Genomic DNA, 22,456 nt, shown 5'->3' on the forward strand with positions numbered 1-22,456 from the left:
CTCCTTCCCCATTCTTGTGTAAATCCTCCAAAGCAGGAAGAACAAATGCCCAAAAGCCATTGCCATAGTTCTGTAAAAGACACAACTAAATAGAAGTCTCAAGACTTCAAATGCTGACCAAGGCATAATTTGGATGAGCAAATTTCAGACTTGAATTATTTTATATGTAGAATTTGTTCTTAAAATTTAGAAAGACATACAGCAAAGTTTGTTTTTTCATATGGCTCTACTTAAATTATTGTGAGCAAAAAAGAAAATGAATTTTCGAATAAATAACTGATGGATTGCAGAAGTCTCCCTCATGTTATCCACCATAGTCCCTTTCAAGCATTACATATGCATAGACAAACCATCCACTAAGTTCCCATAGTTCTTATACTTTCTCTATATTAATGGGAGACGATGCTTACTCTCAGTTTAGGTCCAAGAAAAAGATACCAAATGGAGCTTTGTTCGGTTTGGCAAACAATAAAATGGCTACAAGTGATAGAGCTGTCTTTTCACCTTAATTTTAACACAAGTGAACTTTTTCATTGGCAACTTTTGCAACATGGCTCTCAAAACAGCCCAAGCAATCATTCAAAAGGTACACATGAAGGGAGAGGGGCGTAAGAATCAATAATGTTGTGCAATTATTGGAAAACGAATTTAACTATAACACACCTCTTGACCCCGGTCACATGGATGGAAATTTACATTCAAATGGAGCACCGAAAAACTTCCCTTCTGGGGACAGTAAAGATAACCAGTTTTTCAGCAGGAGTGGCAAGGCTGAAAGAATACTTTTAAGGGGAAGAAAGCTTGGAGTACTCCACATATTCAAATGGCAAGAGGCCGGTTTCCTGGCAAACCTGTGTTGCAGGGCAGTCAGGCCAAGGAGCAAATGTACAAGAGTCTCCAGGACTCTGCAAAGAGAGCACACCTAGCTAGTTCTTTAGGGCCTCATTATTTAAGGTAAGCGCCTGTGAGGTCACAGATCGGGGGCCCATTCTACTGAAAGCCCAAATTTCCCTTTAGGGAACCAAAGTCGTGGTTAACTAAGTGTCCTGGACGTCCTGCAGAACAAATCCTGTGCAGTCTAAGGATGCGCTAAACAGACCTATCTCCCTATCCGAAAAGGGCGAGGGGTGGAATTAGGAGGAAAAGAATCTGCTTCTTTTGGATAAACTTGCTCTTTCAGTTTCCAAGGGGAGTGCCAGCTAGAGCTCGGGCCCACCTGGAAAACGCCACCCCGTGGGACTTGCTGGTCTTTCTGGTCTCTAGAGCTTGGCTGGACCTAGAAGCGCCGGTTTCCGCAAACCTTAACTGTTGTTTACCCTCTCTTCAGCTGGTCCTGGGGCGTAGGCGGAGGGAAGGCTCCAGTCGGGATTAGTTTTCAGTGCGCGCTGAGCGCACGCCAGACCTCAGAGAGGGCGCAAGGCTCGGGGATTCCCTGCACGTGGCACGCCCCCCCCCCCACCACCTTGCCCCAGCGCGCGCAGCGTGGTCGGCGGGCGCCTCCCACAGTAGGTAAGTGGCGATGCCAGCCAGTTCAGACTCGCCAGCAACCTGTAATAACAGAAGTCCGCTCTCCCTTCCCAATGACTGTCAGCTTCTTTGGTGAGTGCTGACACCAAGGCAGGCAAGGGTAAATTCGTTCTACCTCGCTCTGCCCCACTGCTCTAGCCTTGTACTTACAGGTCCACTCTAAGAGACAACTTCCAGCCACTTGTTTTGAATCCAAGAAAACAAAGCATGGGGCTGTTCCCGGGCGAGTTACTCTGGGAATCTGCACCAGGAGGCGGAGATTCCCGGGGACACCTTAGGCACCGGGAAAAGCAGACCCTCCCAGATTTCCCGACTAGCAATTTAGTGCATAGGGACTCGCGAGGGCATAAAGGGAAGATGGAAAAGGAAATAAGGGATGAGACCGCAAAAACAGTGAACGTTTCTAGGGCAAGAAGGCGGGCTGGGATGGGGTTGCTGGGGAATGAAGCAAAGTCCTGAACCTTAAGTTCAAGTTGTAGCAGTGAGGCGATCAGGTGGGAGCCTTTAGTGGGCGCGGCGGCTGGGTGTACACTTTCTTCTTCTGTGTGGATTTTTTGCCTTGAACGGGTAAGGCTTAAACTTCCGCCGCGAAGATTTGGGGGCAGAAGAGGGAGGAGGCAATTGCTGGAATCAAAAGTTATTCCCAGACCAAAGTTTGAGCCAAGGTCGCCTCTCACAGACTCTAGGTTTTTCCCAGACTTTCTTGCCCCGCGGCTGTAGCCTCTTTGCATGGGGCTCCCTCCTTCCCCGCTGGGAATAGAGGGCTGGGGGAGGGGGAGGGGGTCTGGAAGCAGCGCGCGGAGCAGATGTGAATGTTAGAGGAAAAGTAGCAAAGATTTTGATTCCAGAGGGCTGGGTGGAGTGGGCCTACGCGCCAGCTACGCCTCCATCATCATCGGCGGCAGAACTTGCACTTTATGATCTTCTTAAATGCGTTTTGGAAGTCCTTGTTGAAGTAGGCGTAAATGACAGGGTTGAGCAGAGAGTTGGAGTAGCCCAGCCAGTTGATTATGGCGCCCAACAGGGTGGGCATGTGGCAGCTGCTTTCGCAGAAGGGCAGGACCAGGGCCACGATGAAGAAGGGCAACCAGCAGAGGATGAAGGTGCCCATGATGATGCCCAGCGTCTTCACCGTCTTCCTCTCGCGGGCCAGGGCCATCTTACGCTTGGCCTCGGCGTTGCGCTCATTTTTCTTCTCGAAGGAGGCGGGGACGCCGGGGACAGCACCGGCCTCGCTGGGCAGCGGCAGGTGCTCTTTGGAGTTGCCCACCCGGTGCACTTCGATCACTTCCAGGGCGGCTCCTTCGTCGCCCTGCCTCACGGCTCCATTGGCGCACGGAGCCCCTGTTGCCTTGTTCTCCATGCCCTGCCTCCAGTCTTTGCTACCCGGCTCACCATTTACGCTCTTTCTGGGCTGCGGGGCTGGCGACGCCCCAAGGCGGTTGTTGGCTACCTTCTTCTCCTCCTTCTTGACTGTCTTGCGGATGCGGAATCGCGCGGCTCGGAAGATGCGCCCGTAGAGAACCAGCATGAGCAGCAGCGGGATGTAGAAAGCGCCAAAGGTGGAGTAAATAGTGTAGCCATGGTCCTTGCTGATGGTGCACGCGTCGGGGTCCGAGCGGTCTTCCGGGGTACGCCAGCCCAGCATGGGCGGGATGGAGATGAGGAAGCCAATGAGCCAGGTGAGCGAGATGAGTGCAGCTGCGCGCCGGGGCGTCCTCTTGTTCACGTAGTCGATGGGGTCTGTGATGGCCCAGTACCTGTCCAGCGCGATAGCGCACAGGTGCAGGATGGACGAGGTGCAGCACAGCACGTCGAGGGCGATGAACAGGTCACAGGTGACCTGTCCCAGAGTCCACTTGTTGAGCACCTGGTACAACGCGGCCATGGGCAGCACCAGCACCGACACCATGAGGTCTGTGACGGCCAACGAGCCTATAAGATAGTTCGCCACGTTCTGCAGGGAGCGCTCCAAGGCTATGGCGGCCACCACGCACGCATTGCCCAGCACTGCGCAGAAGATGAGAGTGCCCAGCAGCAGAGAGGTGATCACTTGGTAGCTGAAGGTCACGTCGGAGATGCCAGTAGCGTTGGCGCGTGTCCCGAAGGGACCCTGGGACGACGTAGTGTTGTTGCCCTGTAAGGGGCTGAGCACATCCATGCCTGCGCGCCCGGCAGGGGAGGGGAGGGGAGAAAGAGCTGCGCCAGGATACCCCTCGCCCCTCCCCCTGGGGTCTTCCGCCCCTCTTTCCTGGGCAGTTTCAACGGGGGAGGGGATGCAGGGACTCAAGCAGGAAGTTCTTACTGCTCAGGCGAAGGCATCTCCGAGGAGCAGCTAGCTTCTAGGCGCTCCCTGGGCTCTCGTAGTCCAGCGCGCTCAGAGACTCCAGCTGGGAAACGAATTGGCTGGAGAAGAGCTCCGGGATCTCCGGGCGGCGGGAAGGTGGCTGGAACGTTTGTCTCTCGCTGTCCATTTTATTTTGCCACTGCCTAACTGGCTGCCAGACCTGGAGTCTCCCCACCAGAAAAGAATCTCCAATCTTAGAAGTATCTGGAATAGAGAAACACCGTCCTCCACAGTCACTCTGTAACCCTCCTCTCCTTGCTTCTCTCCCTCCCTCTCTCCCACTCCCTCCTCTACTCTCTTCTCATTCCCTTAAGCCCCCTCTCTCTTTCCCTTTCTCCCACTAGTTTTCCCTTTCAGTCTCCCTCTCCCTTCTCACTTCCCTTTATCTCCCCGGTGTTGCTCCGACAGCCAGTCTACCTCTCTCCTACGCTAACCCACCCCCCTCCCCTCCCGACACTTCCCCAACCCTGAGTGCCTCTTTCCCCTGGTTCCCCGCCCTCCTCTCCCTCTAGCTCAGCCTCTTTGCGTTCAAATCCCTTTTTGTCGACCGAGACTCAGAACTAGCTTACACGCACCCGATCCGCCGGTCAGACTAACATTACAACAAATAACTCCGCCTCCCACCCGGCCAAACTCGAGGGAAAACAAATCTAACCACGTTAATTGCTTCATATTTCTGTCAAATTCTTAAGTAGAGTCAGCATCACAGAGTGGCAATAGGAAATGAGAAAAGGAGACACACGGAGCCTGAGTGGGGAGGTGGACAGTCCTGGGTCAGTCTGTAAATTATTACTAATTCATGGAAAGAAAAGGGAATGTGTCTTAGCTTTTTAAAAATCACCCCCGTTTATCATCGCACAGTCCAGCCTGTCTCCTTTGGGGAGGATATTGCCTCTGCCTTTTTTTAACCTTGAGGAATTGGGGGAGAAAGTAATTATAAAGAACAGGTCAAAGGACAGGTAAACAGCTGCATCTCAAAGTGAAGAAAATAATCAATTCGGTATGCATTCTACACACACACACACACACACACACACACACACACACCTGCCTTTCCATCTCCATTGCGTTTTAAATTTCAGTGAACATTGCCATTTCCCACAGCTCCGCAGCAAGTAAATTTAGGGAAGGGAATTTTTTTGTCTTTGTGTTATAAATGAGGCCGGGCATTTTTATGGCCTTTTGCTTTTCTAACCAGAGTTTGCAGGCCTCTAGGGAGAACTTGGTGGAATCCCTGGTCGCTGGCAGCAGAGTTTCTCGTGGTCTCCGAAACTGGGTTCAGCACCTGGGACAGCTCTAGGCAATGAGGGCTATGTCGCCACCTTCCGGCAAATGCTTTAGAGCGCCATCTATAAACCCTTGTCTTGCAGAAAATAAGCAGGTATTGAAGAAATCCCACAACTTCAAGAAAGAAAACGACTGCTATTAAAAGAAAAGTAACTTTGAGTTTTATATTTTTTCTCCTCTTTTCTTCAAAAATTTCTTTTACTGTCATCTTTTGCTCTTTATCCTCTATATCAAGTCTATATTTTCTAGCTCTTTATGAAAGCCTGCAGCATTTGTCATTCAAAAGTTCTATCTAGAAATACAATTTTAATAGACCTAGGCAAACATCTTCACTTGTGTTGCTTTTGTGCTAACAAAGGCTGAACTTTGGAACTCATACATTTTCACACATTCACCAATGGGGGATAAAACAATATTGGATTTTCCAAATGGGGATGACTTAACATAGACGGTAAAGAGACTGCTATGGGTTGGCTCTAAGGTTTTCCTTTACCAAGAAAACCAAATTTAATCCCATTTGCACATAGATAAAGAATGGGATTTCTAATCCACTAGAAGAGCATATAACAAACTTCACTTATATATTCTGATTACATGACTGAAGTAAAGGAAAAATACAGAATGCAATCCCAAAAGTAGATGACTCTAGATAACAGGCACAGATTCACTGCAGATAGTCTTAATATTGTGTTCAAATTTGAGCTTTAAATTCTCCAAGACCAAACAAAAGAGCAGTCACGAAAGCGTCAAAGAAAATCTAGTTGGGCCGATGCATGCTGTAGAACAATGTGTTTGGAGATCAATTGTTTTACAATACAGTGCTGGACACAGTTCCCACTCAATCATTTCAGCATGCCACAACAATGAACCTGACATTTGTAATGATTCATGGCATTGAAAAGAAAGAGATAAGTATACATGTCGATACTGGCTACAGACTCTGAAGAAATCTTTAAAAAATTTGTGAAGGTACTCATTCTCCCTTTAAAATCTCCTCACAAATACAGAACTAGGTAACTGTTAAAATACAGTTGCAGTTCCAAAAATTTTAATAGGAAAATAATTAAAGTCTGGATTCTCCAAAGATAAAACTTTGGAAATATAGATGATAACATAAACAAAGTGTAAAAGAAATTTGAATTTTAAAAAATATTTACATGTCAAGTTCAAACTTGAATATGAATTTTGTCAAATTTAGCACATATAAACATAGTGTAAATCAGTAAGTATGTCAGTCAGCAACTGTGCATTCATTATTATTAAACCCAAATTGTTTAATAACTGACAAGTTTATTTTTCCTTTTTTAGAAAGCTAAAATGCTGTAAATCTAGTGTTAATATTTATAAGACTGGCATTTGCTATTCTGCTTTAATATTCTATGACACTGCTTTTTTTTAATTCAAGTTGAAAAAAACTCTCAAGTAGCTCATGTTTTTCTTAGAAATAATGTACATAATATTTCAAACATTTCATTTCAATAAGAATGTATAGGCACTCTTACGAATAGAAGTATAAAAGGATATGCAGCACTATGGTTCTACAACCTTCAAGTGAATAGATAAACATGTAAAACTTTTTATTAAACTAATAATATTGTGATATATATTAAAAGCACAATCATGTTACATTTCTTCATGTTCACACTTTGCCAGTTCTTCTATGTTTAACCCTTAACGATACAGAATCCTGGATATGCCAGAAGAAAATGGTGCAAACTGAAGATCCTGGATAGTTAGGCTCTTGTTCTTCAAGGCCTCTGAAATTATCCTAAAGAAAAACTAACCTTAAAGCGAATATTACTGATGACATCATTTGAAAACAAAGCTTCCAGTCAGTCATTCTGCTTTTATTGCTTGTTTGAATTTATAAGATGCAAGTATAAACTTGTCAGTTATGGATCTGGGGTATGATGCATCATCCATCATGTGAAATTTCTCTAAAATAGGTTATGGGAGATAAAGATTTTTAACATCTTTACAGGAAATTTGATACAAGCCAAGCATTTCAATGTAGTTCTTTGACCAGGGACATCAGATTAAAAAGATGTTAGGCTGAAGTTTTGCTGTGCATCTGACTGTCTTATCATTGCTGAAAGCTCAGTAATGTTTGGGTCTTCTCAATAATTGATATGTTCATCCATAATCCCAAATTATGGCTGATTTTTGTATTAATGAGGAAATAACCTACATAATAAAGAATTGAAATTTTGCTTAAGAGATTACAGAAGTAATTTTTTAAAACTCCTATTTTAAAAAGGTTTTATATTTTTGAGTAATTAAAACTAGGATAGATTATTTTTTTAATTAAAACTATTCTGAATTTTATTCACCCCAATCTTCAAATACTAAAGCAACAAGGCAATTGTAGATTTTCCAGAACTGTGAATTTTCTACTGGAATTTGTTAGGGAAAAAAAAATACTTCAAGGAGAAATTTTTGCTTAGATAATTTAGGAAGTGTGGTCTTCTGATTATCAGCAAGAATTAACTGGTCCTTAATAAGAAATGCAACCAAAATGCAAGAGAAAAAATTCTCCTTTAAAACTGAGCAGTTTTTTTGTGTATCTAATTCTCACCATCCACCTTCCTCAGATAGTATCGTTACTTAGCTGCTATTTCTACATGACAGACGCTTCTCCAGAACCACCCTAAATTTTCAGTGGCAAAACACAAATGATAGATGCCTCAGTCTCTGCTCCTGGAACTGTAAGGTTGATTCGGTTCATTTAACACACATGTTGAAAACACAGCATGTAGAGAGTGAAAAAAAACCCACAGTAACTCGTATTCACTAGGTGTGTGACCTTGGGCAAATTAATTAACGCTCTTGTTTCCTCAATAGTAAAATGGGTGTAAAATAGAATTGTGAAGATTAAGTGATTTAATACACTTTGCTGGCCCATAAAATAAAAAATACGCAGTAAAGGTCAAGCAATAATAGTAGTAATAGTGATGCAAAGTAATAATATTAATTCTCTGTCTACTGATAATTGTTGAGAAGTGCAGAGAATGAGAATTAGGTAGGCTTAGTGAAAGAGCAAGTGCTTGAAAAAAAAATTAAGGCCCTTTCAGATGAGGATTTATTTGAAAACAATTTGCACAGGGATGTGTTACCAAACTAAACTTGGGTCTGCTACCCCCCTACATGCAGCAAATACAATCTACTGATGTCAGGTTGTGGTGAAGGAAAATAGAGCATTTATTGCAAGGTGCCCAACATGGGGCTGAGCAAGGAGACCCAGCACATCCTGCTCAAAAGACCCAAACTCCCCAATGGCTTTCAGGGAAGGGTTTTTAAAGACAGTGTGAGGGAGAGGTTTGCAGGGTGCCTGATCAGTTGGTAGACATTCTTCTGATTGGTTGGTGGTGAGGTAACTGGATGGTATTTCTGGAGTCAAGATCATCAACCTTCTGGTTCTAACTGGTCTGGGGTCTATGTGCTGGTGGTCAGTAGGAGTAGTTAACTTCTCCCACCTGGTGGGGATTTTAGTATCTGCAAAACAACTCAAGGATATGGCCCAGGATATTATCTATAGCCATTACAGAGGAGCTAAATGTCCTTGACTTTGTTTTATGGCTAAAGGATTATTATTTTATGTTGCTTGACTGTTTTCCTTTGTTTCTGCGTTTTCTCACTTCTGTGATTAAATCTGGTCACTGGAACTTGGGAAGGCCTAAGGCACTAAAGCGTTTCTACAAACAAGAGGCAGGGGACATGGCAGAGTCTGTTCCCTACTCTGTTTCAGATGTGACATTCTCCCTATTCTTTAACTTATTTGGTAAGCTTTCAATTCTTTAGAAAATTCTGAGTATGAGACAAATGAAGAAAGATGTGGCCTCTGCATTCTGGAACTTCTTGACTTAAATCAGAAGTTATTGGGAATTCCCTGGTGCTCCAGTGTTTAGGACTCTGCTCTTTCACTGCCAAGGGCCCAGGTTCAATCCCTGGTGGGTGAACTAAAATCCCAAAAGCCATGCAGTGAGGCAAAAAAAAAAAATGTTGTTGGGCGTGGTGATGAATATGTCAACAAAAGTTCAATAATCACTGAGGAAAAGGAGTCTGCTCTTCTCTGGGAGCTCAACCGTTTGTTCAAAAATATAAATCAATAATTGAAATTCATAGACCCCAATAAAATGGTAAAGTACAGCAAAAGGCAGTATTTTTGTTATAGGAAATCATCAGATTAGAGTGACAGGTGTTAATAAATGTGCTTTCCTGAGCACACTTCCTCTACACTGCTCTCTTTCTGACAATATTTTCATGGCTCACTTGTGAAAGGATAAGAGCATAGCTGAAATGAGAAAAGTGTTTGGAATATTAACTCAGTATTTCCTGTTAGTCTAAGGATAGTTGGAAATTAAATTCAGTTTAATACTTATTTGAAACAAGATTTAATTACTGCATTTAACCTAACAATAATTGGGGGTAAGTACCCACATTTTACTTTGTTTTGACAAATAACCTTTTTTGTTATAAAGCTAAAACCAATACCGAATACATTATTTTAATCTTGTTTTAAAACATGCTACTTATATAAAAACAACAACTGTGGTTACAAAATATGAGTCTATAACCGTGCCATCTGGCCTGTTGAAACAGTAGTTTGTTAGTTGGGAGTAGTGGCTCAGGGCCACAGCTCTGGATTCAAATACCTATGGCTGCCATTTACTAGCCTTGAATTTTTTCTTAATTTTTTCCATTTTTTACATTATATGAGTTACCAAAAATATAAAGAATGATATAGTATAAATAATAAATACCTATATACTTAAGAAAAATTTATGAAAAAGAAGAGTATGATTCCATAAAGTTCTCTTTACTCTTGAATTTAGTGTTTATCATTCTCATGAATGACTTTATACTTTTACACCTTATGTACATGTCACTAAGCAATATACAAATGGTATCATTCTCTATGTATTCTTCTGCAACTTCCTTTTTTTGCTCAACATTATCTTTGTGAAATTCATCTGCATTGATACAAGCACCTCTAGTTCATTTATTTTCACTACATTGTAGATTTATATTTTATGAATAAAGCCACAAATTATTTATCCATTCTCTGATTAGTGAATGTTTAAGTCTTTTCCAAATGCTTGCTTTTATAAATAATACTGCTGTGAGCATTAATGTGTATATCACTTTTTTTTTTAATCCATGTAATTTAGAGTAAACTGGATTACAGTGTAGTACTTTTCAAACAAAGTATATGGGGATCTTGTTTAAAATGCAGATTTTGACACCATAGGTATGGAGTGAAGCCTAAGACTCTGCATGTCTGCCAAGTTCCCAGGTGACACTGATATTGCTGATTCATAGACCATACTTAGAGTAGCAAGGATCTAAGCATCCAGAAGTGGAATTATTGGATCCTTTGATATGCCCAGATTCAACTTCAGTAGATATAGCCTAATTCTTTACCAAACTGGTTGTGTAAAATCTCATAACCACTTTTGTAGGTTGAATTGTGTCACCCAAAAGGATAAAGGACTCAGTGTCTATGACTGTGACCTTATTTGGAAATAAGATCTTTGCAGATGTAATTAAGTTAAAAAGATATCATAAAGAATTAGGGTGGGCCCAGATCAAATGACTAATGTTCTTATAAACTGAGGGAAATTTGGACAGACACACAGGGAAGAGTACCATCTGAAGACAGAGACAGAAATTGGAGTTATGCTGCCATAATCCAAGTAATGCCAAGGACTGTTGGCAATTACCAGAAGCTTAGACAAACAATGGAATCTCCCCCAGAGCTGTCAGAGAGTTTGTATCAGGCCAACAATTTCATTTCAGATGTTTAGCTTCCAGAATTCCGAGACAATACATTTCTGTTGCTTTAAGCCAACCAGTTGTGGTACTTTGTTATGGTGTCCTAAGGAAACTAACACAATCACTAAAAATGTGTAAGTTCCCATTGCTTCATCAAGGTTGAGTGTTGTTTCAAGTTTCTTCAATGTGAGTTATTTGATCTTATATTTGCTTACTTTTAAACTGGGTTCTTCGGGATTTTTTTTAACTTACTAATTTTTAAAGTCCATTATCTATTAGGGGTATTCATCTTTTATCATTTGTATTATTGGAAATATTTTCTTTCAATCTTTGCCTCACTTTTTAAAAGTGTCTTGATGAATTTACATTTTTCAGTTTAATGTAAATGAATATTCCTTTGTTCTATGCATTTTCTGTCTTGTGTAAGAAATCTTTGTCTACTTTGAGGTTATAAAGATACCAGCCAACATTTTTTTGAATTTCATATTTAGTTGGTGAATTCACCCTAAATTTGGCTTTTGAGTGTATTGTGTGAGGTAGGAATGCAGGTTAATTTTTACCGTAAGAATGAAAAAATTACCTAGTACTATTCATTTAATAGTCCATCCTTTCTTCCCCTGATATACAGTCTCTTCTGTCATACATCTTGTTTTCATATACTGGTGAGTTTACTTTTGCGTTCTCTATTCTCTTCCATTGATCTGTTTATCTATTTCTGTTCCAAAAATACAGTGTCTTAAGTTTTACAATAAATTTGATATGTGCTAGATCATCCTCTTTACTTTATTCTTTCTTAGAGTTTCTTGGCAGTACTTGGCCTTTTACTGTTACATATTAATTTTGAATCAACTTTTCCATCCCACTCCCATATGTATACTTAAAATTGTGGAATTTTATTGGAATTGTATTGAAATTATGTGATAGTTTCAAAAGAACAGACATCTTTATGTTATTGGATCTTTTTATCCAGGAATATGATGTAACTTTTCATTTATTTAGTTCTTCCTTTCCTATCGATAAAGCTTTTAATTTTCTCCATTAACAACATGAACAGCTTGTGGTAGATTTTTTTACCCTAGGTACCTTATTTTGTTGTTATTGTAGTTGTGCTTTTATACATGGTAGCTAATGTGGATGGTATATTTTAAAATTATATTTTCAATTTTTTTAGGTATATAAGAATGTGATTAAATTATTTGGTTTTACTTCTGTGTACTTGATTAATTTTAATAATCTGTAGATTTTCTTTGCTTTTCTATGTTGACAACTAAATTATTTGCAAATACTACAACAAAACTTTCTTTCTAAGCTTTTTGCACTTAATTACCTTTTTGTTTCCTAATGAACTGGCTAGAACTGCAGTTTAATATGTCAGAGATGCAGGAATAGAGGGTATACTCATCTCGTTCATGTATCAGAGAGAATACTTCTAATGCTACGCCACATAGTATATTTCTGAAACGGATGCTTAGTCAGTTTAAAGAAGTTATATTTCCTATTCTATTCCTTTCTTATACTTGGTTTTAGACTTAAGTTACTAATACTGTGTTACTAATATTTTGTTTTAGGTTTTGCATCTAAATCCTTGAGTGAGATTTGTCTATAAGTTTCCTTTCTTATATTGTCCTACTCTGACATCAGTACCAAAATTTATACCAACCTTATAAAAATGAAGTGTGGAGTATTCCCTCATTTTACTATTCTCTGGGATAGCTTTTATAAGACCTCAATTATCTGTTTTTAGACTATTTGGTAAAACTTACCTGTAAGACATTTGGACTTGGTTTTTCTTGATAGGTTTTGTTTTGTTTTGTTTTTTGGGTTTTTTTGCGGTACGCGGGCCTCTCACTGTTGTGGCCTCATCCGTTGCGGAGCACAGGCTCCGGACGCACAGGCTCAGCGGCCAGGGTTCACAGGCCCAGCCACTCCGCAGCATGTGGGATCCTCCCGGACGGGGGCACAAACCCGTGTCCCCTGCATCGGCAGGCAGACTCTCAACCACTGTGCCACCAGGGAAGCCCCTTGATAGGTATGTTTTTAATTCTTGATGTCATTTATTTAGTGGCTATATAATAATTCAGAATTAATACTTCTAGAATCAATGTTAAGTTATAGTTTTCTTTTAAATTTTTCCAGTTTTACTAAATAGTTTAAATTATCTTTCCTGTATCTACAGTGAATCTCTTGTTTTGATCCTTATTAATTACTTGTGTGAGTCTTTTCCCTTTTATTCTTAATCAGTCAAAACAGTGTTTATTTATTCTAGTCAATTCTATTTTATACTTTCCATAGTGATTTCCAAATTGTGTAATTTGGAAGCACTCTTCTAAATGCCAATTAAGTAAAGATGTTCTTAGTAATCTTTTGTTAGTGGTTTGTAGCTTAATTTCATTGTTGTCAAAGAATGTGAAGTAAAATACATCAATTCTTTTAAAATTTGAGATTGATTTTATTGCCTAGTACATGATCAATTATCAGAAATTTTGCAAGACATGTCATCTCATCATGATATGCATAGTTCTACTCATATCTTTTTGATCAAGCTTGTTAATTGTGTTGTTCAAAGCTTCTGTATCCTTAATTTTTGTCTGCTTAATCTGTCAACTTCAATCCTTATCAGAAGTTGATAGATCAAGCAGACAAAAATTAGTAAGGAGATAGGATAGGATAGAGTAACCTCTCACAAAGACAGGAGATTTGTCAACTTCTGATTGTAGTTCCGTCAATATTTGCTTTGCATACTTTCAGGACATAATCATAGGTACATACGTAATTACAATTAGTATATATTCCTGCTGACTTAGTTACCTTCCTTATCCTTACTACTTTTTGTTGCCTTAAAGTCTATTTTGTCTATACAAGTTCTTTTCTGTATTTGCCTAGTATATCTCATTCCATATATTAATTTTCATCTCTTCTGTGTCTTCAAGGTTTTAAGTGAGTCCCTTGTAAAAATATTATAGTTCTTTCCTTTCCAATTCTGAAAATCTTAGTGTTTTAGTAGGTGAGTTTAGTCTTAATTTTACTGTGACTATTTTATGTTTTCATATACATCCTATCTCATCTATGCTTCTCTTATACCCATTCCTTCTATTCTGCTGACTGAGTTTCAAAATTAATTTTCTTCCTCTATTGTAGAAAGTTCTGTATTCTAGTCATGACCTTCCTTAATATTTTAACATGAATAAACAACTTAAGTATTATTTATGTTTTTCACTACCTCTAAGCATGTATAAGTACCTTTAAACACTTTAATTCAGATCATCCCTATCCAAGGTACAGTTGTGAAGTAATTAGTTTTATCAAGATTTCTTAATTAGATATGATTATTGTTATATAGTCAATATTTGCTTATGTTTGCTCATTTGACCAATCTCTGTTTATGGGAATTCTGAGAATCTTGGTTCAATGGACATTATCCCAGGAATATTTGTGTTTCCTTCTGTTATATACAACAGTAGACTTATTATCCTATGTGAGGGCATTATTTATGACTAGGTATTATCAGAGGAGCATTTATCCCTGTGTAGGATTCAAGCCAGGCAGACACATTGTTTTTACTGAAGCTCTTTGACTATTCTAGCTTTCTGTAGCTGTTTCCATTCCCACCCCTCCTCCCCCACCACCACACCATCTTTTATATGCCTTAGGAGTTGTTCTGTTTCATTGAAGAGACATTAACACTTCAGGATTTAGGTACCATTGATCAGCAAATGTCTCTAAGATATCTATAACTTCAGTGCTAGATAATTACTCTGGCTTTTGTTCCTGTCATTTTGGGATACTGAAGATTCTCTTTACTTTCTTGAGAGCTCAGCTCTGCCTGTTAATGTAACTTATCTATCATCCTTTAGTATTTTGCAGTGGGAAAAATTTTTGAATACAGAGTCTGCAAGATTTACCAAAAGAAGATAGAAAATTTTCTCCTTTATTAAGCTGCATTCGGATTAAATAAGAAAATGCAACTAAAGAACTTATCAGAGTTCCTTATATCTTATGTGTTCAATCAATGTTAGTAAAATGAAATTTTAAATTAACTTTCCAAAATATTTTCTATCTTGGGCTTTCTTCATCTTTTCCATTTATGTGAAATATACCTGTCCTCCAAAAAGAAAAGAAGTGTAAATTCTTATGCATAAATAGTAACTAGAATTTTTATGTTTTATATTTTGTATTTTAACAGGTAAACATACATAAATTATTTAATGTAAAATAAGTATGGGGAAATTATACTAAATCACAGTTTTTGAGTTTATAGTCAATTACTTAAAAATTCTATGGAAAAGAACTTCTTTAAACTAAACTAAAATTAGTCAAAAATTGCTGTTAATGTTTTATCGAATGTAACTTCTTACTTGAAATTATCCAAGAAATAACATTTTGAAAAGTTGTTTAGAGCTCATTGTTAGCAGTGTTTATTTTTATTTATTTATTTGTTTTTGCGGTATGCGGGCCTCTCACCGCTGTGGCCTCTCCCGTTGCAGAGCACAGGCTCCGCACGCGCAGGCCCAGCGGCCATGGCTCACGGGCCCAGCCTCTCTGCGGCATGTGGGATCTTCCTGGACTGGGGCACGAACCCATGCCCCCTGCATCGGCAGGCAGACTCTCAACCACAGTGGTTGAGAAGGGAAGCCAGGGAAGCCCAGCAGTGTTTACTTTTAAAGAGAATGATATCTATCTTCTAAAATTATTATATTCTTAGTTTCCAATTCCACCTTGAAAACTAAAAATAAATAGCCTTTTTTAAGCATGAGCCAACCAGCACATCTTTCAATAATTTTTATTGTGAATGAGAAGGTATTTATCCCAGACCCATCACTTAATGGGAAACAAAACAAAAAGAAACAAAACAATGATTCTCTAAAGACATAAATGTTCAAAAGATCTACTTCTGTTAGAGAGATGTAGATGAGCAGATGAGTGTGCCCTACTATCTGACTGTTACTAAATGTAGTGTTGATATAATTTTAATGTCAAACACAATAATATCAGTCTTTTTCTGTAAGAAACCTAAAATTGAAATTTACCTCCAGACTAAGTATCTCTTTGTTTTGGTTTATTTTTGGATTTTGCAGCTTTTCCAAATTGGGAAACACAGCTGGGCTTATTAATATACAGAGACATTTTAATTGAAGAAGATGAGTATCATCATGTGCAGTTCTGGATCTCTTCCTCTGGACTTCACAGCCAACTGCTCCATCTTCGGTAGAAAGAAATGGAATCAAATGCAAGTATTTGGGATTAAATATTTTGGCTTCTAGCTCATGACTTGCATAATATAATAACAGTGGTAGCCAACATGATTAAGTGTTTACTATACGCCTAACTCTATACTAGCCCTTTCCATGCAATGTTTTATTTAATCTTCACAACAGCCTAAGCCTGTTCAATTTTTCAAATAAACAAATGGAGGCCTAGAAAGGCCTTTTGCTTGTTTGTTTCTAAAACACTTGAATACAATGAGAAAATAGAATTTTCTACCCTGGAGAAATACTTCCTACTTGCAGCTACCTGACCTTAGCAACAGTTGTTGCTCATTTATTCAAGTTCACCAACTGATGAGAAGGTACTGCTCAGCAGTAGGTGAGCAGAGAAAGAGGACAACATAAGTATCCTAGGTAGAAAGCCCAACCCTGCCCTGAAAATATGCCTTGAAGGCTGCCTGGATCATTCTTAGTCATCCATCATGTTTTTAAAAAGCAGTCTCTGGTCTCCCTTGGAGGATCCTGGCTACTATCTGGATTAACTGCCTGATTACTTCCTCAACATCCCCTTGCTGACTTTCTGTCGATTTATATAGCAGATTTCAAAATGGTAAGGGACTGCAGAACTCACCAAACCCAAACTTAAACAGTTTGCAGAAAAGGAAACTGAGGGTCTTCATAGTTAAGTTATTTGCCATAGATCACATAATGGATGCCTCATATTAGCCTGACTGCATCAGTTAAAAGACCCCTAACATTATTATCCAGGTTTCAAACTTAACTGCTACCTGCTCCTGTTGAAGATTTCCAAAACTTGGAACAGACCAAAGAAATTGAAGTTTGTGTTCAATTACCTCTATCTTCCTTCCTTCCTTCATCTCTTCATTCGTTCACACAACAAGCACATATTGTATGTCTGCTATGAGCCAGGCAGTACACCACCCACTGAGACTATAAAACTAGAAAGATAGAGTCTTTGTCTTTGCCTTAACTCATGTTAAGCATGAGTGAAGCATGTTCCCTGGCCACACTAAGTGAAGCCTCATCCAGGAATAGAAAATATCGAGGCCTAGTCACACTTTTCCAAACAACCTGCTATGTTTATTGAGTACTTACCTTTTTTTTCTAGGTTTTTTGTACGTAATGATTAATAGGACCTACAAGTATTCCTGAACTCAGTCACTTTATAGTGAAACTAGTAGAAACAAACTATAAACAAGTGAAGAAACAAACAACTAAATGAGATAATTGCAGGAGCTGATAATGTTATGAGTAAGATAAAATTGAGTAAGGATGGTGGAATGGCTGAAGTGGTCTATGCTTGTGGCGTTGGTGAGGTGAGCTGCTCTGAAGAATTGACATTTAAGTCGAGACTCAAATAATACAAAGGGGACAGCCATTCAAAGATCTCATTGGTGGCGTATTGCAATAATGTGTTGATCATCTCAGCCTTTGAGCCAGCAGGGCAGAGCCTGGGGCAGCAAAGGCCCTGACCAGTCATCTCTAGTGGTCAATAGTCTCCTCTCTTCACTCCAGTGTGTTGTAAAAATGTTACCATTTTCTGTATATTGCATGATATGAGGAGCATTGGGAAGCACTATTCTAGTTGAAGAGAAGATCCAAGTAGAAGAAAAGCAAAGGAGATTGAGCATGGTGTGCTGGGTAATTAAAAGAATAGAGGGCACAAAAGGGAAAATGAGGGAGGAATGAGGTCAGAGAGTGGGCAGGAGCCTTGGTATGGATGTAAGGATGAGAAGTGGACGGATATAAAAGTTATATTTGTCTATTTCCAAAAGGAATTAGATACATTACTATGTTCAAGTACATATTAAATAGGATAATCAAAATACATATTAAAAAGAAATGTTGAAAATAATACAAAGAGTAGAGAGAGAAAATTTTATCTAGAGTGTGAGCACTGGAATGAACTAAAATTCGAACTACCTAAAATTAGCACTGAGTATTAACACTAGTAGCTGAAGTCTAAAGTAAAACATCTTGGACCATGTAATTTTCTGTCTCATTACAGGAAACATGAACTTGCATTAGGAGAGAATAGACTTTTTCTTGATACCCAAAAGGAAGAAATGTATTGCAAGGTTCATTACCAAGTAGTTTAGCAAATTATGTATTTCCTGCCATTTTGCATAAGTTTAGGAATATTTCTAAATGTCATTTAATGAAAACTAAAACCTAAAGTTTCATCTTAGTGAAGGCATTTCATCAGAACCTGAGTAGTTGATAGATATAGATATCTCCACGTACATTGTTTTCTGGTGATGAAACCTGATTAAATTTGAGTCTGCTTGCCTTCTAGACCTCTCCATACTCCCATGCCTCCACATCATTGCTTACAGTTCCCTCAACCTGGCATATTCATTCCCATCTTTTGTACCAAAGGAATTCCTACCTCCAGTGAAAACAACACTCAATCCCAAGCCCTTAGTAACTACATAGTAGTTCTCTAGCTTGAAGTTCACCTAGGTAGCTTTTAAAATAGACAAGAACCACCCCAAACCAACTGAATCAGAATTTCTAGAGAGAAGGGCCCAGGTGTTGACACTTTTTAAGCTCTCCAGGTGATTCTCGTGAGTTAACGGGGTTAGGAATTGCTGAGCTAGGTTAGCCCTCCCTCCTACTTAAAGTGGGCTCTAAATAGAACGTGGAGTTTCACCCTTGCTACTTGGCGTCAGATGGGTTTCTCTTGCGAGATAGGAAAAAATGACCAGCTACAACAGAATGTGCCACAAACACCGAAGTCTCTGTGGTCACCTACCATGGAAGGTAAGTGAGCAATTACCTCCTTGACCTTGTATTTAATGAGAAAAGCTGCATAGAAAATCTGCTTTGGTTCTGACTTTGCTCAAAAGCTGTACAGGAATAGATATTTCAGTGAGTCCTTTTCCCTTTCTCATTGAGAGAAGAGGAGAAAGTACTATAGAAAGATTTTAGAAGGGAACAAATTAAAGTGACTCTCGAACCTGAGTGTATATAAAAATCACTTGAAGAGCTTGTTAAAAATGCAGACATCCCCTCCATCCAAGCCCCAAACACTGCTGATTCTGATGGAGTAGTTGTGGGGTTGGTCCTAGGGATCTGTATGTTTAACAAGCCCCCTAAATGATTCTGAGGCCACCAGTCCACAGGCCAACGGGAAATAGGACTTTACAAAAAGCTACCCCATTTTACTGATGTATAAATATTCCTTCCTGACTCTCACAAAAACTCAAGGGCCCTTTGACCATTATTGAAGGGAAAGAGAATTAAGAAAATCTAAGTTTGCAGGCAAATTTTAAAGACCACAGCAGAGTCATGCCAACTGAACTAAGAGGACAAGAGAGAGAAAAGATTAAGAGGACAAGTAGAGAGAAAAGAAACTCAGGCAGCAAATGGAGACAGCTGGGGAGTGAGGGTGCCGGCGTTAGAAAAGTACTCAGCTGGGGAGGCCAGATCTGTGTTGGAGAAAAGAAACGTGCTGTCGACTGGAGCAGATTCTCTGTGGTGAGCAGGCCGGAGGATAATGTCCCAGCTGCTCTTCTGGAAGTCAGATGTAATAATCCTGCGCTTCTTAAATGCAAACTCTTCTAATCAAGCTGTGAAAAATATACTAACTTTGGTCTGCTGTTGTTGGCCGAAGGCTAATTCGGTCATATCCTGGTGCTTCAATTCTCACATCCCTATCAGAAAGAAACTGCTTCAAGTTTAGGAAATGTGAGCCTCAGGAAGTTCACTTAGAAACACACACCAGCCTCTATGTGAGGCAGAGAAAACGGGGAGCAACCAGCAGCTCCGCTCCTCTAGCAAAGCCGCAAGATAGATCATAGGTTTCTAGCACCCGTTCTCTCCATTGGAGTCTGCGAAAAGTAACAGAATACAAAGTGTACTAAACCATAGCATGCCAAATACATAATAAGTATTTATTTCTTGGTTCATTGCCTCATTTGTTTATCCATCATTTATTCTTTCATTCCAAAAATATTTTTAAACATTACACGTGTTCCCTTATGAGCAGAATCTGAGACAAAGAATTAGGTGCAAGTAATGTCTTTGGGAGGTGATACCAAGGAACAGAAATGAGAAAATGGAAAGAGAGGGAAAGGAAAAGGAAAGCCAGTGAATGTAATGGCATATTACAGAGGACATCACTGTGGGCAATGGAAACTCAGTTCTGCTGGAACTGTTTTCTGGAATTGTCCTCTAAAGGACGGTAGGATGAAACAATTATCTGAGGGTTCCAGTCTCCCATGCTGCAACGTTAGTCATGGTGTTAAATTCCACTCTTCTAAGCTCCACATTCCTGAAGGTTAAGGAAGCCCCACCCTTTACCCCTTCCAATGTCCCAAGGTCATGGAGGAATCAGGGCAAAGTGCAAGGCGAGAGGCTGTCAGCCTAAGTGAGTTGAAGCCTGCACAGACTTCTCACTGCGCTCTGGAAGCTAAACTCACAGAAGCCAAGAGGAAGTTAGTTGGAACTTGGTATGTGTCTATTGCAATATGTCAGGCTCTGCTATGCTGCAAAAATGAATAATTCACGTTCTCTGCCTTCTACGTGTTCTTGGCCTTGAGAGAAACATAAAGAAAAATCATTCAATATGAAAATTCTGTAGTAATGATAGTCAAAAAGCTTTACCAGAAAAAGAGGAAGAAATTAGTTGGTAGACGAGAGATTTGGAGAAAGGAAGGAAGCCACAGAGAAAGGAACAATGGAGGGCTTCACATAAATGTCTGCTGAACTTTGAAGGATGGATTATCTATGTGAGCAAGGGAACGATAAAAGAAATGTGTGTTCATTGATAAGAACAGGGTACATTCTGGAAATGGTGTTGAGTGCAGTGTGATGAACATGGTGCTTTTGTGAAAGAAGCTACGGGATGAAGCTAAAGATCTTTTATCCTGAAGGCAGTGGGAGGGCTATTGAAGTTTAAGCAGGTGAGTGACTCAGGCGAGTTGTCTCCATTCCTGGTGAGCATGCAGAAATGATCACATAGCTGTAATTCCCAGACATCCGTTTTCTCATCAAACATTTATGAAGCACATATTAAGTACCGGGGACCACACCAGGTGTTGAGCACACACAGGTAAGTAAGATGTTGTTCTTGCCATCGAGTGGTTCAGTGCTTAGTGGTGGGAGTGAGAGGACCTTTGCAACACAGTGCAATCAATGCCATTGTACATCTCAGAGCAGGGAGCTTTGCAAGCACAGGAGAAGGTGCCCTCCATCCAGGCTTTTGGTGTCCCTGAAGACATCCTGGGCAATTAGTGGTGTTCATTTTTCAAAAGTTAGAGGGCTGCAAGCATTCCGAGGGAGCCTGATTAAGGAGGCAGTGTCTCTGGGAAAAAAGCAACATGAAACAAATGATGGTAATATGTGGGGGATAGTATGTGCATAGGATGTTTGTGGTCAAGAATACTTTCCTCTTTCCCCTGCTTGCCAGGTTCTGCCTCATCTTTGCCCCTGGCTGGCTTACTCAGCCTTTAGTTTTCAGTTGGAGCATCACTTCTTCCTGGAAGCCTTCCTTGACTCCTCAGGTCTAAGAGATACAAACTAAATGTCCAAACAACTTCACAAATTATTTATCTTTTCTTAGTTGTCTAAAAAAGAAATATGCATGTAAGCAAACAAAACTCTTCAACTTTCTAATTGTGGTAAGGACAGTAAGATGGCGGTTCTCTATGTGATGAATAAGATTCTGGTCTTGCCACAGTCAATCAGTTGCTGAAATAGGGAGGCACACCAAAGTAATATAATTTCTGTTTGGAATCCACAGATTCTCTCTCTCTCTCTCGCTCTCTCTCTCTCTCTCTCTCTCTCTCTGTCAGAAGTCCAAAGTAGTTTTCAAATCAAAGGCATGATTTTGATTGTCCACACATCTTCATTTTAGGCTCTGCCCCTCAGATCAATCTACTACTCCCTGCCAGGGGGTTGGTGCCCAAGGCAGGAAAATACACTCAGTCCTACCTAGAACAAGGTCTGAGACTCTATGCCCAGGCCCTCTAACACAGCCACTGTCCCCGTGAGCTGCTTACTCTGCTCCATTTCCAGAGAAGCTGGCTTCCCAGAGATCAGACTCAGTTTGAATGATTTGAAACATCTGGCCTAGCCACCACCTCTGCACAAATAAATAGCCCAAACAATCAGGAACTACAGTCCTGTTTGTTTCTAATAACAATAATAATAACTAACACAGAGTAAATACCACACACCAAGCACTAAGCATTTTACACGAATTAATTATTTTTCTACTTTCAACATCTTTATGAGGTAGGTAGTATTTTTATACCCATTTTAAAGAGGAGAAAAGTGAAGCATTAAGTAACTG

General features: G+C 40.0%; 1 protein-coding gene across 1 annotated transcript; it reads right to left on the bottom strand.

The window, feature by feature from the left end:
- Positions 1–2,419: 2,419 nt before the first annotated feature.
- Positions 2,420–3,841, bottom strand: HTR1A (5-hydroxytryptamine receptor 1A). Its single transcript, XM_004325159.3, has one exon. It carries the CDS (start codon positions 3,686–3,688, stop codon positions 2,420–2,422), a length of 1,269 nt encoding a protein of 422 aa, XP_004325207.1. The 5' UTR covers positions 3,689–3,841.
- Positions 3,842–22,456: the final 18,615 nt, after the last annotated feature.

This window comes from Tursiops truncatus, chromosome 3, assembly GCF_011762595.2.
Source record: "Tursiops truncatus isolate mTurTru1 chromosome 3, mTurTru1.mat.Y, whole genome shotgun sequence".
In the NCBI taxonomy this organism is placed as follows: Eukaryota; Metazoa; Chordata; class Mammalia; order Artiodactyla; family Delphinidae; genus Tursiops; species Tursiops truncatus.

Bases quoted from the DNA above. Each gene is read 5' to 3' on its own strand.
- HTR1A (XM_004325159.3), bottom strand. From the start codon at position 3,688: ATGGATGTGCTCAGCCCCTTACAGGGCAACAACACTACGTCGTCCCAG.